The sequence below is a fragment of the Anastrepha ludens genome, chromosome 5 (assembly GCF_028408465.1).
Source record: "Anastrepha ludens isolate Willacy chromosome 5, idAnaLude1.1, whole genome shotgun sequence".
NCBI classification, from domain to species: Eukaryota; Metazoa; Arthropoda; class Insecta; order Diptera; family Tephritidae; genus Anastrepha; species Anastrepha ludens.
In genome coordinates this window covers 18,921,896-18,939,682 of record NC_071501.1, presented here as the reverse complement: position 1 = coordinate 18,939,682, position 17,787 = coordinate 18,921,896, and the positions used below count along the sequence as shown (strand labels likewise).

The 17,787-nt window shown below is 38.0% G+C and overlaps 1 protein-coding gene across 1 annotated transcript in view; it reads left to right on the top strand.

Annotated features, from left to right (window-relative positions):
- The first annotated feature begins 3,562 nt into the window (after positions 1–3,562).
- Positions 3,563–17,787, top strand: part of LOC128865351 (proton-coupled zinc antiporter SLC30A2) — a 252,202-nt gene continuing 237,977 nt past the window's right edge. Inside the window, exon 1 of the mRNA XM_054105593.1 lies at positions 3,563–4,074. Within this exon, the coding sequence (XP_053961568.1) occupies positions 4,043–4,074 (32 nt within the window). The 5' untranslated portion in view covers positions 3,563–4,042. The remainder of the gene's footprint in view (positions 4,075–17,787) is intronic.

Here is a 17,787-nt window from a genome sequence, read left to right as displayed (position 1 = left end):
AAAAGTCTATTAAGTCTGGAACTTTGTTTTGATCTGAGGGCCAGTATGTTGGACTCCCTGATGAAAAAGTTTCGCAATTATACTGGTTAATTGCACATAGTAACTCCTTTCCTTTCGTTGTTGTCAATCTGGATCCCCAATGCGTGTGCTTTGCGTTGAAGTCGCCACCTATAATAAAGCGATCTCCAACATGTCTGAAGAATAAAATAAAATCTTCTGTTTTAAGTGCATGTTTTGGTGGACTATATAGACTTGCTAGCGTTATGCTGTACTTCTTTGCATAAATTTTAATTAGTGTTGCCTGAATTTTTTGATATTTTGGTCCTTCACTGTACTTTAACGATTCTTTGATGATTATGGCACTACCTCCTCTTGCTGAATTTGATGGATGTATTGTGTGATAGAAATTGTAACCTTTAAATTTTATAAACGACTGTTTTGTGAAATGTGTTTCTGCTATTAAGCAGACATCTATGTTGTTTTCATCTAAAACAATTTGTAACTCATGTACATGTTTAGAAAGACCGTTTGCATTCCATAGCATTACTTTGAAGGTATTCAATATGTTTACTTCTTCTTTTGGATACTCCTTCCGTTATTATATTCTTGTTGTTTTAATCGTTCATCAATATTTGTAATAGCTTCTTCCATATTTAATAGCTTTAACAAAATATTTTGTAAGATTTGACTAGTATCAAAGTTTTCGGTTGGCTGCGGTGCATTATCAGATCGAACTATAGTAGCATATGTATGTCTGTTGTGCTCTTGTTTCTAAATTTTTATTTTCAGGTTCTTTTCCATGCGATTTAGTATTTAAAATATTGCGAGATTTATTTCTGAGCTTTTGCAGTTCCTTGGCAACTGCAAATACGCCAAAGATTACCCTCTGTTGAATGCTCACTTATTTCATTTCCTATTTATTACTCATATTTTATTAAGAATTGTAAACAAAATTTTCTTGTAAGGAAAAAAAACATAGCAACGACTTCTCACTTACGCAGCTGTGCTACGTTAAAATGCTTCTAGTTTCTGAAAAGCACATTGAACTTTTCAATTACTGAATTTAAGAAAGTTATGCTTAGGAAAAATCACAAGATTTGGTGATATTTTTAATATAATTCCGTAATCCCGGGATTTTCTCAAAACACAACTTTCGACACATTTTTAATGTAAACCCAGCATATCGGGGTTTTCCCAAATCATAACTTTCTTAAATTCTCGATGATTCCGGTGCTACATTTATAATATCCCGAAATGCCGAGGTCAAAAATTACAGCTAAAGTACACTTATATTGTTTTTTTTTAATGAATTTAAGAAAGTTAGGTTTAGAGAAAACGCCCTAGATGACGGATTTACTATAAAAAAAATCAAAATGTCGGAATATTTTTTCAAAACATAATTTACGATGTACTGTAATCTAATTTCGGGATATATTTTTTTTTACTGAATTCAGGAATATACTCCCGACAAATCGGAATTACATTAAAAGTCTTCATAAAATTTAGGATTTTTCTAAAAAAAACTTCGTAATGTAATTGTGAATCTCAGCATTTGTGAGTATTGTAAGTGTAGTCCCGGTATTTCGGGGTTTGAGAAAAATATGCTTTGAAGAAATTCTCGGAGTTACGGGATTATCCTAAAAAATACACCGGTACTACATTAAAAATATATTTATTTGTCGAAATTCGCGTCTCGAAGACAATTCCGAAATCGGCATTACATAAAAAAAATACTGAAATCTCATTAGCTTTCACAAAATATAACTTGGTAACGCGAATGCATTTCGGAACCTTCAAATGTAACTTCGGGATTTCGAGAATTTAAGAAACTTATCTTTTAGGAAGGTGATAGAGATCTCGGAATTACAATAAAAATATACCGGTACTACATTAAAAATATATGGAAAGTGAGGTTTAGAGAAAAATTCTAAAATTTCGGGATTACATTAAAAATAGGCACAAATCTCATTAGTTTTCAAGAAAATATAACTTGCTGCTGATCACAGCATTTCTGGATCTTTCAAATATAGACCTAAAATCTTGGGAATTTAACGAAGTAAATCTCTAGGAAAAAACAGAGATGTCGGAATTACACTAAAATATCCTGGCATGGCATTAAAAATATATCTAAAGTGAGGTTTAGGGGGAAATCCCCAGATTTCGGGAATACATTAAAAATAATCAGAAATTTCAGTAGCTCTCGCAAAAATTAGGAAATGTGGTTGCTGATCTCAGCATTTCTGGAACTTTCAAATGTAACCAGGGGATCTCGGGTATTTAAGAAAGTTATCTCTTACTGAGTCTGGGGATTACAATAAAAAATATGCCGGTACTACGTTTTGAAGAAAATCCCGAAATTCCGGGATTATATGAAAAAAGGCAGAAATCTCATTAGTTTTCACAAAACATATTGCGGTAATGTGACTGCTGATCCTATTATCTCTGGATCTTTGAAATCTTAACTCGGGATTTCGGGATCTCCGGAATTTAAGAAAATTGTTTTTATGTAAAATACAGAGACGTCGGAACTACATTTAAATATGCTGAAACTGCATTAAAAAATATTTCGATAGTGAAGTTTAGCAGAAAATCTCGCGATTTCGGGATTGCATTAAAATATGCCGAAATTTCATTAGTGTTTACAAAACATAACTTTAATAATATGATTGTTGATCCCAACTTTTCTGGATCTTTTAATAGTAGAAACGGGATCGCGGGAATTTAAGAAAGCTGTTCTTAAGGAAAAATACTGAGATCATGGTTTATAATAAAGTATTCTGTCATTGCATTAAAACTATATCGAAAGTGAGGTTTAAGGGGAAATCCTGAGATTTCGGTATTACAATAAAAATATGCTGTGTGCTGATTCAACACTTTAAGATCCCTGGATTATACAAACTAAAAATATTTAGTTATCAAAAGTTACGTTTTGGGAAAAACCTCGATATTTCGGGATTGCACTAAAAATATTCCAACAACTCGGGATGGGCAATCACAGCTAATACATGGATGCGTATATGCATATAATAACTCGTTCAAAGAGATAAGCTTAATACCATATCACATTGTTCCTTTCGGCTGTGCTTCTTCATAGACCTTCCTTTGTTAGTTTTTCTTCGCTGCTGCATTTTCCAGCTCTTAACCAATTTACTACTATACGTCATTGTATTGCTGTTGTTGTTGTCTTTGGCTTTGCACATCGCACCACACATTGAAGCTGAGCATCCCACAATAAACATAAATTCATAGTCTTATCACTTCTGAGACTTCCACTCAGCACCACAACAGCTTCGCCTGCATATCGCTCCGCACTGCTACTTCACTACCTTCTCACTCCTACTCTTTTTTCTGACCATACAAAGGCTTTGTTTTTGTCTTTTGAATATTTTTGTTTTTGTTTTGGTATTTCATCATATTTCTTGATTTGTTTTTTAGTTGCTGATAATGGTATTTGCATTTATCGCTCTGTTTCTGCTGCTGCTTCTTTGCTTATCCGTTGTTTGTTCATCAAAAAGTCATCTACTTTAAAATCATCAAGTTCAGTTCCTCAACATCGTTGAAAACTGTGACTGTGACTTTGCTGTTGGCCGGTGCGGCGCGTTTCAGTAAGAAAAAAGGGTTAGGTGTAAAATATTTCAGTTGTGAATCTGACAAATTTTTATAAAAAAAACAAACAAAAAATCATTTATATTTTTTGCGTCAAGTGTTAAGCAAAAAGTTTGATTGCTTTAAAAATATATAAAATAAAAAGTGAATTGAAATTGAAGAAATAAATAATAAAATACATACATACATACATTAATTCCATATATGTGCGTGTAAAGAAAAAATTCTGGATTTCACTGCAATTCTTTAAGAAGCGTGTGAAGTGTGTGGGGGTTTGCTAAAAGTATTTTAAATATTAATTATTTATTACTTTTGTTTTCGTGGTATTGCTATCGGCTTTGTGGTTAATTTTGTACGCCTTTTATAAAATAAAAAACTATTCAAAACTCATTTTCCACGTTCTTCGAAAGGAATATCAAAACAAAGCCAAAGTAGGATGTCGAAGAAGGAAGCCACACCGTTTGTCATGTAAGTAAATGTGTAGAGAATATTCCATATAATAGGATTGCCAAAGAGAGCGGTAATGAAAAGTAAAATAAAATTACTTTTTGTGCACTTTCTGCTTTGCCCGTAATAAATCTTATGCTAGAAGATCTAATAAGCTTATTTACACAAGGCATACTTGCACTGAATCTACTCAGTATTTATTCACACACTCAGGGTAAGTATTATTTTTCGTATCATACACTAACTGTACTTAATTATTTAGTCAGCAAGGCTTAAGTGTAGATTAGATAACCGAAGTATGAGTTACAAGCATTTCATTTCAAAGAGATGAGAAAATTTCTTACGATTCTGAGCAAACTTAAGCATTTCCTACTGTTCAACTAATTATGGGGGTATTCTGGTCTAGACGCCTTAATTTTAGGTATTTTTAAAACTAAGATAAAAAAATATGAAAAACATTTTTACTATCCATTTTTTTTATGGTTTTTAATACAGGGTTTGATTGAAAAGTAGTGAGCCTTCCCGCGCGGAGCGTCTGCCAAGCGATCAACCGAATCGACTGGTGGGGGAAAATGATCGTTGGACCTTCCCCTTCCACTAGAAACCGGTCAACATCGCTCCGCGCGTGAAAGCTGTTTTAAAAATGTGTCACGAATTTGGCGTGGCGAAAATGCAGCGATCGTTGGAGCAACGTTACTCGATCAAATTTTGGGTAAAGCTAACGAGTACCTCAATCATTGGCCTACTCAAGGAGGCTTACGGGGACCAATTTCTGTCCAGTGCCCAGGTAAAACGGTGGCACAAGTCGTTCAAGGCGCGCATGTCGAAATCCAAGGTCAAAACCATGCTGATCATCTTTTTCGACTCTCGAGGCATCGCCCACAAGGAGTTTGTATCTCCAGGAAGCACTGTAAACGCGGTATTTTGCAAAGAAGTGCTCCTTCGGCTGAAAAACCGCGTCGCCCGGGTTCGGCCCGACAATTGGACCTTTCATCACGACAATGCGCCGGCGCACACCGCCTTCGTCTGCACCTCTGCATTGCCAAGATGGGGGTTCCGGTGCTTCCCCACCCTCCCTACAGCCCAGACCTGTCCCCTCCGCACCTTTTCTTGTTCCTGCGCCTGAAAAAAAAAGCTGAAGGGGAGGCGTTTCGACTCCATCGAGGCGATCCAAAAAACTGTGACAGCCGAATTGAACACGATTCCGGCGGATGAGTTTAAAAAACTGCAGTGGAAGGACCGCTACCAGCGGTGTATTGACGCTCAAGGGCCCTGTTTTGAAGAATATTAGTTGCATAAGCCAAAAGGTTTAATAAAACTGTTTAAAAAAAATAAGGCTTGTTACTTTTCAATCAAACCCTGTAATATTGGAAAAGTATAAAAAAAAAATAATAAAAAAAAAAAAAATCGTGGAATTACAGGTGGAGTGGGGGCTACATAAAAAACGGTGCTCCATGATTGACACGATTCCAACCCTTGTAGTGATCTAAAACAAACAAATTAAAAAAATTCTTCATTAGTTAGGATGTCGCTATCGGATAACGCCAAATGAAAGAAAAACAAAAAATTCACAAAATGACGTCAAATTGAAAAAAAAAATGTTTTACCCCCTTTCTTTACCTTTTCAAAATTTTTAAAAATACTTCAAACTTAAATTTTTCAAAATCCGAGGCAGGGGCAATAGTCAGTTGTATAATAAAAAATTCTTATCAATCTTCAAAGCGTTCGGTCAAGTAGAACTTGAGATATCATGACGACCATCTCAACAAAAATAGTTTTGAGAAAATCGCGTTTGAAGTTTGAGCAACAATTCCAATAGAATAACTTAGATCATAATATTTACTACTCACTCTGGATTAATCGGCGATATATTTCCAGGTATATACTGTATTATAGAAGTATAAAGTATATATATAAATCAAAAGATTTTCTGGAAAGAACGAGTCCTCAAGTCGTTCGGTAACATCTGCCCTTCATTCTGCGATTCGCTCCACTCGGCCGGTTTAGACGCCATGTCACAAAATTCGCTGTATCTCCGAAAATAATTCGAATTTTCAAAAATCCGTTAATGGGCATATTTTTGAAGGTCTAAACTTTGAAAATATGCAAAAAAATCGATTGAAACGAAACTTTCTGGTTTTATTGTTTTATATTTCAACAGTCTTCTCAAATTCTTTCATTAAAATATATGTCATATTATGCCTGGTACAAGCATTTTGCTGTGGCGCCTCGAGTGTGGATGTGTCGGCGGCGGGAAAGATGCAGATCGCAATTTTCATCTGAAACCAAAAACCCAAAAAGTTTTTTTTTTGGTAAGTATAGTATAGCTTCTAGTTAAACCAAGATAATTAAACAAAAAGTGAGAAATTTAACAATTTTTCGCTAATTAAAAAAAAAATTTTTTTTTGGAAAAACAAATTCAAATCACTTTAGATTGTTTAAGAAGTGGGTTAATCATAACTTTCTTAAGATTTTTTAGGTTCAACTAGAAAATAATTTAATTCCGAATACAATCAATGTTATCTCGTTTCTATAGGACGTTTAACTTTTTCCCTATCTTTCCCGCCAATTAGGAAAAATCGCAAAAATGAAAAACCGAGAAATCGCACTTCGAGCGATCCGGCCGCTCGTATACCTGCTCGACGCTTGGTCACAATTTCTTCTGTAACACCGAAACTATTTTAAATTTTCTTCTGAAATTATGAGGACACATTTTTGGATAGTTTGGGAAGACATTTATGTAAAAAAAAAAAAATCGATTTTTTGAAGCCTCACTTAAGCCATCATTCATTCATTCATTTTCTCTACTTTTCTTTTGTTCATTATTTTTCTTTTATAAAACTCTAGAAAAAACTGTAAATCCTCATTTCAATTTTCTTACAAAAACTATATTTGAATTTTTATAATTTTTATTTTTTATTTTTATTCCGAATTTTTAGAAAAGTGTTAGCTATGCAGGTTATAGCGCATTGAATTTTAGTGTTATAAGATGACTAAAAATTCTCGTTGATTTTTGATGATTTTTTCCTCTGACCGCCGTAAAAAGTTCCGAGCAAACTAATACTTAGGTAACTAAGGGGTGATAAATTTAGAAGTATTTGAATTTAAACAACGAAAACACAAATTGATTGGGCAATCTTTATTATTTTTGTGTAGAACCATTCATGACATTTATTTTTGCAAGATAATCCCTTTCAAATGTTGGTCGCCGTAATTCGGCCATCCTTAAACACCAATTTTGAAGTACTTCGGTTGGTATTTCTCTAATAATTTTAGTAATGTTGGCTTCCAATGCCTCAATCGAAGCTGGTTTACCGACAAAGTATTTAAACTTTTCATACTCTGTGTGATATCACACGAACTTGGTGGCTAATCCACTGGTCTGAGACGCGAGATAAATTGCTCACCGAAACAACGACGCAGTAAATCCATTGTTTCACGGGATGTACGGCAAGTAGCGCCGTCTTTTTGGAACTAAATATTGTGGAGCTCACGGGCTTCAATTTTTGGCATCAAAAAGTCGTTTATCATGACGCACCGTTCACTGTTCACTGTTTCATTGACGATCGCCTCGCCTTCGAGAAAATATGGACCGATGATCTCTCCAGCTCACAGGCCGCTTCAATCGATCGTTTTCAATAGATGTAATAGCAGTTCTTGAATGGTTTCGGGCTGCTCTTCAGTCGAAATATGGCAATTTTGCTTATTTATGTAGCCATTAAGCCAAAAATGGGACTCATCGCTGAACAAAATTGATGGCCTGAGCGCGCGTTGAACACTTTTGGCAAAGTGTCGATTTTCGCAATACAGTTGTGCGATTTGTATTCCCATGATGAAATGTTAATGAATATTTTTTTTTATATACTTGTTCACTCAGCTGGGGGTATAGGGCCTCGACAAGACTCTTCCATTGTACACGTTTCTAGGTTGTTTTTGTATTTTTGCACCGTCTCATGTGTCTGCTAGCTCGCGCAACATCGACCTTCGCCAAGTGATCTTTGGGCGACTGCAACTCTGCTACCTTGCGGGTTCCAGTCCAGTGCCATTCTCGTGATGCTATCTGAAAAAAACTTTTGCATCATATTTAGTTTGACAGGAGTCTCGCGTGATTTGTCAAAAAGCCCTATTGGAAAAAGTGCCTCCAATCTGTTCACACTTTAAAAGTCTGGGCCAAGCATCCATCCTTAGGTGGACCCAGTTTGTGCTATGGAGTGTTCGTCACTTCCCGACCATTATGATAGCCTCAAGTTCCCAACGTTATGCTCGTTGGTCTCCGTTCTCGAAATTGAAGTGAAGAAGCAATTATGCAAAGTTAAATTATAAATTTTTGGCTCTATTTATAGTAGTGGCCCACATCTGCTTACATAACATTTCGCCAAGTCTGGCTCTGCCTCACGAATGGCGTCATCGATGCTCACCTTAAGGGTCTGAATAGTAATTTATCGATTATGGCATCGATCATGTGGCATGACACGCCTTCTTTCTGTAGTAAAAGATTGTCTATGTCTTCAATTTCCTACAATATTTCATTTTATTGGCGGAGGCTCCTTATTTTTAATATTACTTGCAGTTTCGGAGAAAATGGTTACATAGGTTAGGTTAGGTTAGCCTTTTTTGCAATAAGCCACGCATAGACTTTTTGGTCCCTAGCGATACCATATGGAGACCGACCTCTATGATTACTTTACGTAGACATCATGTATGGTAGGATGTCAGCGCTTTTGGCGAATCTAAGTAGAGCTGGGAGCTCCGCTTTTGAGACGTCCTCCAGACCCTCAAACAGTGGGGCTCCCAGGCATTTTAGTCGCGTGGATCCTACATAACTCTTTTCTGATTTTATTTTGATTCCTGTTTCAACACTTCAGCGTTTCTACTTTAAGCGGTTATCTTGACAATCAAGAAGAAGCTCCTAGATTTGCTATGGCGTAAGCTGTCTGTTTTTTTTTTTTTTGAAATTGTGATGCCGCCTTGCTTTTCAGCTTCAAATAACATACTTAGCTTCTGGTGAAATAATCATACAACTTCTGAGAAAATTACTGTTGAAAAAGAAGTCTTAAAGTATCCACTAAGTCGATTAAGCCCAATATAGTGTGGAATACCTCACTCAAACTGACAGAGAGTAGGACTTTATGGGTACACTTCTATGCCAGTTGTACCGATCTCATTAAATTTCTGTGAGGCTGATCTTTTCTCCGTACTAAATATAACTCGTTAAGTGAAATTTCTAAAATTTTTTTCACCAGCCACTTCTTCAAAGGTCACCTAGCTAGTCTAGCTCGTCTAATCTAGCCCACCAGGTAGGTAGGTAGGTAAGATGGCAAGAGTACCTCAGGTACACTACAAGTAGCACTTACGTGCCGTTTTGATACCATAATGTGGACCACTACCTGTGAAAGGATTAAGGGAGAAGATAAAACCGTCTACAGCCCTCCAGTGCTGTTGATGTAGCGGAGGAGAGAAAAGGGATCTAGGCTGGAGAATTTCATCAAGTCATCTCAATCTCAAGCGCCTAGCCGCCAAAGCCGGACATTTGCAGAGAAAGTGTTCCACAGTCTCTTTCTCTGCAGGATCCCCACAGCCCACCAGGGAGTGGTTTAAAATTTCTATAAATTGTTTCATTATCTTTGTCGTCTTCTTTCCCTCTCTCGATCCGTTATATTTGTCATGTCTGTTATATTTGTCAAATCTGTCATATTTATGATATCTGTCACGCTCTGTCAACTTTTTCGTGCCAGTCTCGACCGATACAGCTTTCTATTCCATGACCTATCACTTTGACAACCTCAACTAACCAGCCACACCAAGGCTTGCAATCAAAGCAAGTAACCCCATCTAATCAAACGCAAAGCTCGGACGCAAAGTAGCAGGTCATAACGCTGATCAATTATAACAAAAACAACAAAAACCACGAGACGAGCAAACAGCAGCTGTTGCAGCCATCATTGCTTCTCTTGATTACATTAAGTGGCAGGCGTGGCATTTTGCTTTCGTAAGCACTTCATGAGCACGGCGTGTGTATGTATATGTGACAGGACTTTATACATAGCCCGTTGCCACACGATGACCCATCAACATTTCTGCACCGCAAAACCGTCAGCATTGAATTACCGGCAATAATTCACTGATTATCGAGAAAGTGGTTATAGTGCGGAGGAAAATAATCTAATAGAAGCTGTGAACTATGATAAAAGAGGTAGAGAGTGTCCCTCGAAAAAATGCAGATGAAGGTGCGGAAAAATTACATTAGCTGGGAAATGTTGAAAAATGCCGCTTCATCATGATCAGGAATGCTGCCATTGAAGGTGTGGCGGAAAAACGAAAGTGGGTGGGAGCTCAGGACTTGTGAGCGCATATTGAATGTCTGAATGATGCCTTTATCGCTGCGAGCGAGTGTGGGTGAAGCGTGCCGGTGATTGCTGTTATGCTGCTATGCTGGTTAAGCAGTTGCCTAGCGCGCCTGCTTAGAGTGCTGACAACAATGTTTGCACTCGCTACCTGCTACTTGCTGCCATTGCTGTTGCTGTTGTTTGGAAAGAATTGCAGCAAACTTTAGTGCGGCTAAGTCGCGTGGTTGTAACGTTGACATTGATGTGAAGCAGATTGTACCTCAACGTTATAATGTTGATGGTTTTTTAGAGCTAGGGGTGAGGGCAAGCGTAGCGATGCTGTTGCTGAGCTGTTGCTGAGACGTAAGCCGACAGCCGTGGCGTGAATAATGCGCTACCTTCTGCAAACATTGGCGTTGGCTATAATGAGGTGCAGCACCAAATGGCGACAACAAATTCAGTGGAAAGAACTACATTAGCGCATTGCAAGTCAAAGTAAAAAATTACTTCATCCTGCTGCTGCTCCTGTTGACATTGGCAATGGCCAACATTTGTTGTCCTTCGCTTGTTTGCATGGCTGACACCTTTATGCTGGCCGTTGGCAACGCAAGTAACCGCAGCTACTTAACCTTTGACAAATTGCAATCCACTGCAAATCTACAGATATGTTGCACTTATTCTTACAGTTCTTGGCCATTGAATTATGGCTGATGCTAAAAATTTAAAAGCGGGAATTTAAATGTTGATTAAAGTGAAGCCATGTAAATGTGCATATATATAGTAGAAAAAAATGCATTTGTATTTTTTTATAATTTTTGCTATTAATTTACAGTACGCTAGGTCTGTCGCAAAAGTTTCCTTCATTTCTCAGTATCCAGTAGCACTTTCGAGTACATTCTGGCATATGATTCTATATTCTTTGGAATGTAGGCACAACATTTAAGCAAAACTCAGAAGTGTTTTGAGCTGTACTACAATTTGGTACCTGAAGCCCTTTCGGGGATATCGACCAAAAAATAAACCCAGCCGATTAGAAGCAATAGTTACTCGTTAGAGAATTGGCTTAAACATTTTTGTAATAGGGTTACCAATAATCATATTTATGATACTGATTCACATCACTACTATGGACTTAATCATTCGTTGAACAGTCGTGGGACTAACGAAATTGTGAAGTTTGGAAACAAAGGGGTTACTAATTGATTCCATTACTCTAGCGAGGACCAATAAAACTAAGACTTCAGGAGTTAGGCTGCTTAGTTTCTTTCTTGGTGTTCAAGCTTGAATTCAGCCCCGCCTATAAGTTTGCAGCAAGTTGCGGTTTTGTTTATCATTTCAATGAAATGATGAACTTGAAGCATGTCGTCTGCGCACGATGAATCGCATCAGCAAGCTCGTGTCATAAGAGTGACTCCATGCTTAACACAGGGCTCAATAATTTTATCGAAAGATGTTTAGCCGTACCAAGCTGTCAAAAGCTCAAGAAATCAGCCTATAATAATGTAAATATACTTTACGTTAACTTAACTTAAATTACATAAGAACTTAAAGATTCTTATTGGGCCATCTTTTTGGACTGAAACTTCTTAGGCATCGATGAACGAGCGAGAATGGAGAGTAAAATTTCAAGGCCATGCAACGTTTTGGGCTATTTCGTTCCGCGAGAGAGGAAAAAGATATAACGTAGAGGAAAAGGAGAGAGAGACCTATACCTTATAAATATCTTAGACACACTTTAGGCTATTTTTTCTGAGTTTTTCCTTGTGGCTGCTAATTTCTAGTGAGAAATAACACTGCCTACTTTTTGGCGCTTGTTTATTGTTGCAAACTTGTAGGAAATATATTTTTGGTGCCTACTTTTTGGCGTTAAATTTCCTTGGTGCCTACTGTTTGGGGCGTTTTTTGGTCCCAATTTTTTTGGCGTTTTTTTGGTGCCTACGTTTTGGCGCTTTTTTTTGTTTCCTGGCTAGTGCTTGTGCGTACTATAAAGTGCTATCCATCCCGGCGTCGGGTTTATTGGTATTGCCTTGCGGTAATTTGCGCCGTTGCTGTGGTCCTGGAATCGCTGCGTTTGTGCGGGTGATAAACGCTCGGGGTAGTGCGCGTTGTTGCCACGGCTTGTCTCTGGCGTTTACCTAGACCAGTCGACCCTTGTCCGCTTTTTTGTAAATATTGTCTATTTGTATTCTCTGCAAATGTTGTGAATTTATTTAGATATATATTCTTTTTCTCTCTCTCTCTCTCGTGTCTCTCCCTCTTTCTTTATCTGCCTTGAAAGTTTCACTTCTGTTATGTGTACTTCGGTACACGCACTTTTTTTGTAGTACATTTAAACCCCGTAACTCCTCAATAGTTGCATCTTTTTGTCTCTTACGCAGGAAAGGGTAAAAAATACTCAACAGAGGAATATAACGGACTAAAATCGTCATCGTTTGGCGCTTTGCCTGCTGAACAAAATGTCTCCATTTGGCCCAATCTTTGGTTGGTTACGTTCAGTTATTTACTTTGAGTATCTTCACACCATCCTTCAGTTCCTCAATCCATACTGATCCTGGTCTACCTTTTGTTTTCGTCGTAAATATTTTATCGTGAATTACATTTCATCGAGCTCTCGTTGGGTCCATTATCGTGGCATAACCCAGCTAATTCTTAAACCTTTGATGAAACGCACAATATTCTCCCCTTTTTTTATTGATCCAGTTCATGGGTTCATCTTATGGTTTTAGGGCTCAGGGATATAATTAGGAACGAGGCAGCGGACACATTGGCAAGAGACGCTGTGGCTTTGCTATTATTAGGATCCGAGCTCTTCTTTGCTATGGGACACCACGGCATCAAGGAGAAGCTTAGAAGTGAAGACCTAAGTCTAGGGCAGGTTAGCTGGCACTAAATTATGGGCTACTCCAGGCGAAATCCTTGCTGGAAGGTACAACTACAAAAGGTTTAGAGAACTCATAATCCTCGTCAAAAATAATTTGAGAAAGCTCACGGGCACACTCACAGGCCATTGCATTTGCAGACTGCGCAGTCATCTGCACTTGATTGGAATTTGGTCTACGGACTCCTGCTATTTCTCCGACCAATCCCCGGATACTTCAATGCATGGACTCTTTGAATGCGGATTCTACAGCGCGGAGAAGGTTGAGATATCTCAGCCAATTGCAGCCAAAAGAAAGGCACGTACGCTCCGTCTAACTCAGCTCTATTTTGAGTTTAATAAAGGAACTGGGTCTGGATGAGATACTGTGATGAGTAGAGGGCACACACAAGGCCTTGAGGGCGAAGCTCAAGCTTCAAATCAATCTAATCTGATCCATGTGTCATTCACCGTTGTTGTCTTTGACAGCTCAGAAGATTTTTCGCACAGTTTTTCTTTCAAATATTTAGTATTTGGCTTTGTCCTTTTCACTTCATGTCCAACACTCTGAACCGTAGCACAAAACTGGCCGGACTACAGATTTATAAATCGTAATTTTTCACAATCCATTAAGCAGCTTTGATTTTCAAAGTTTTGAAAGTGAGAAGTACGCCCTATTGCTTTATTTTCTGAAATAGAAAATATTCTATAAAAAGTATTTTGATACCCCAAAGCTAAAAATTTAACTTAAGGGAACCCGGTGGTCTGGAAATTTAAAAAATATTTTTTTTTGTTTTTTAAATATTTCGAAAGTATAGGCTTTTAAAAATATACTGTGAAATTTTCATGCCAAAATTCCCAATATTATAGCTTCTACAGCCCATGAACTAGGCAGCGAGCAGTCCGCGCGCTTCTGTACCTCAAACTTTAAACTCATTTATCTCGAAATGACTTTGTTCGGCCTGGTGTTGTCAAAAAAAAAAAAAAAAAAAAAAAAAAACAACTATTCAACCTAATCGTCTGAAATTTTAATATGTTGTTCACAACATTAATGGCTATCCCCCTTACTAGAATAATATTATTATTTCAATCATTTCTGTTTTTTTTATTAAAAACTGAAATAAACACGACTTTTAGAGCGTTAAACTCAAAACCGCGCCATTTTGTACAATTTTGTTTTTCTATTACGGGACATAGCTACAGTCATACTGATTAATAGTTTTTTTGGTTTTTGTGTTTCACATAAATAATATAGAAGAGCTAAAATGGACAACACCGTGCAGGTTCAATTTTCAACTTCAACTTCAGAGCCAGTTTTAAAATATTTAAAAGTAAAAAAAAAATTGTGTGTGTAAAAGAAGTTAAGGGGTTATATACCTTGTGTTGGACTAAAAAATCGAAAATTTTTTTATGGCATATTCTAAAAGTACATCATCTTAAAAATATAAATTCAAAAAATCATAAAGATCTAGACAGCCCGTGGAAGCGCGCGACCTTATCCATAAATGAAGTGCACGCAAAACTTTAGACGCGATTATCTCGAAGTCGTGTTTTTTGAAAATTACCGTCACGGTGATCATTATTTATCAAAAACTATTTGACCGATTTGCATAAACTTTTTTTTTAATTATTCGAAGTAACAACCTCGTGAATCTGAACGGTTCACTTTTTATAAATATTTGCATAGTTCGCTGGAATTAATTTTTTTTTTTAATTTTTCAACCCCTCAAAAATCGTTTTTTTGGTGCAAAGCGGTTTTCATATCGAGAACATTTTTTTGGGGTAAATAAATCGTTCAGCTTCACTAAAAAACATTTTTCTACAAAAATCATTTAACAGGGAAAATTTTTAAGGCATAATTTCATTAGCGTGTATTGAAAATTGTTTTGGTCAAATTTTAGTACAAATACATACATACATTTGTAAGTTGTCGTAAAGTTCTTCAACACTCTTTTCCAGGCACTTCTGAACTATTAAATGGCTCCCTATTTTTATCATTAAAATACGAACGCCCTTCATCGGCCATAATTCATTGACCAGAAACTGTAGATTTATATTCAAATTAAATACACTTATGCATTTACACACTCCCTTACGCCCTTGCATGAAAATTAAAAAACTTCTATTATCGAAAAGAAATGAAAATAAAAACTATCCCATTGCTGCTTGCAAATCCTTAAGTGCCAACTGTCCACCATTCCCAGCATGTTTGTTGGCTTTGCTACTGCAATCGCTGTTGGTTGGCGGTAGCAGCTGTTGCATACAGCAGACAATTGACAGGCGCCGCCACACGCTGATTTAATACCCCTTGGCTGCGCGTTGCAAATCCGTTTGCGGTCGGATTATGCCAATCAGTGTGGCTTAAAAAGTCGCTTGCGCTGTCGGCTTCGAACTATGTATCGAAAGCGAAGAAAAAGTATGGTGAAATATGCATACTTACTTACATATTTATAATGCGAGAGAAGCAACAGATGATAGAGGGCGGCGTGTAATGCCATAAAATGAAATTAAAGAGAATTCGATAGAAAAATAAGGTACAGGTATATGGAAAATAATGCTATTTGTGCGCCTGATGAATCACTTCGAAACGTTGCACAGAATTCTCTGCCATAGGCAAAGAAAAATTTTACCTATATTACTATAAATGTAATAAATAAATAAATAAATAATTGGCTCGCAAACTTTTGTTAGATAATTGGCCGAGTCTGGTGAGTAAGCCGCATGCACCAGCGGTTCCCTATCGTACGTCTTCACCAATTCCCGGATCGCTCTTGTTCGGTGTGGCGGTGCACGTGGGGGTGCATTGTCATCAAGAAAAAATACTTTATGACACAGATTGGCATATTCTGGGCGTTTTCGGGAAGGTTTAAGAATACTCCTAGCGACATTTATGGATATACCTACCCGGAAGTTTACTACTAATGCCTGCCGACCTATAGTGTGCTATAGGTCACTTTAATGACTTATTACATTCTACAACATTTACGGCTTTTTCTTCTTGGGAAATTGAAGGAAAGTAATATCTCCAGGTTTTCCAGGTTGAAAAGTTCATAATTTTTTTTTCAATTTCAAATCGCTGGTTGCGTAGGACTCCGCATACTATAAAAGTGCCAAAATTTCCCTCAAATATTTTTTTATCAGTCGAACACTATTTCACCTACCGAAGCAGAAGGATGATGGCGTAAGGGCTCCAGCTGCAAACGCAGTAACCTTAACTCTTATACGGACGGTACTAAAATGACTAGCGCAGTAAGCGCTGAGATATACTGTCCAGAGTTAGGCATAAGGAAGTCGAAAAAGTTTCCAGTTTACTGCAATGTATTCCAGCCTGAGGTTTTCGCAGTTGGAAAGGCAGCATGCCTACCTTGTGTTACTACTGGGACTAACTTCAACGTTAACTTTTACATTTGCAGATAGTCGGGCAGGCATTAAAGTAATTACATCGCTTAGTATAACGTGGCCATCTGTTGCACCGGAGCTTTTTCGATTACTTCAGGCCCGGCAATAGATGCTCTGGTTAGTCTACCACCACTTGACGTTTTTATCCAAGGAGAGGCCATCTGCAGGCTGAAACACAATGGGAGTTGGTACGGCTACTGTCCGGCATTGGACAACTGAGTAGGCATGGACTTCGTTCCAACGATCCTCGCCATGCCTCTTGACTCCATGCCATCCAGAGTTATGCTTGACAAGAGACACAGTGTCGACATACTTTAGACAGCCCGCCCAACCACTTCAAGGGTAGTCTAGTCCTTTAAATCCAGGCTGGATTTTGTCGGCAGACTAAACAGCCTGATGCTAACATGGGTCCCGGGACTCCTTAACTAGGATAGCTAGGATGGGCTCTGCCTTCGCTCGAATCAGGCTTGAGGTCTTTGGCACTGATGTGTTAAGTAGCCACCTTGGCTCCTTGGCACCACAAGATCTACTCAGATTTCCTCGAAGTTCGAGTAGATTTAAAGAAAATTAAAAAAGGAACCCGCGTGGAGTACAATGAACTTAATTGTGTCTGAGTGCTGTATACTTGCTAGACTGTCTCGACAACAAAAAAAACATGTAGCCCATGATCGGCCTTCAGAGCAAGGTTGGCAGAGAACTGGAAGCTACATTTCTATTGGGTTCCAAGGAACGAGATGGTGGATGACGTAGCGAAACACGGGGTTTCTCTATCTTCGAATCTTGTTAACGAAATGCCAAAGTCAATACGGATGTTATACTATATACAGGATTTGATTGAGAAGTAATGAGCCTTCCCGCGGGGAGCATCTGCCAAGCGATCAACCGAATCGGCTGGTGGGGGAAAATGATCGTTGGACCTTCCCCTTCCACTAGAAACCGGTCCCAGTTCGCTGACAACAGCGGTGCAGTCAACATCGCTCGGCGCGTGAAAGCTGTATTAAAAGTGTGTTAGGATTTTGCAGTGGCGAAAATGCAGCGATCGTTGGACCAACGTTACTCGATCAAATTTTGCGGAAAGCTAAACAAAACGAGTACCGAAACCATTGGGCTACTCAAGGAGGCTTACGCGGACCAATCTCTGTCCAATGCCCA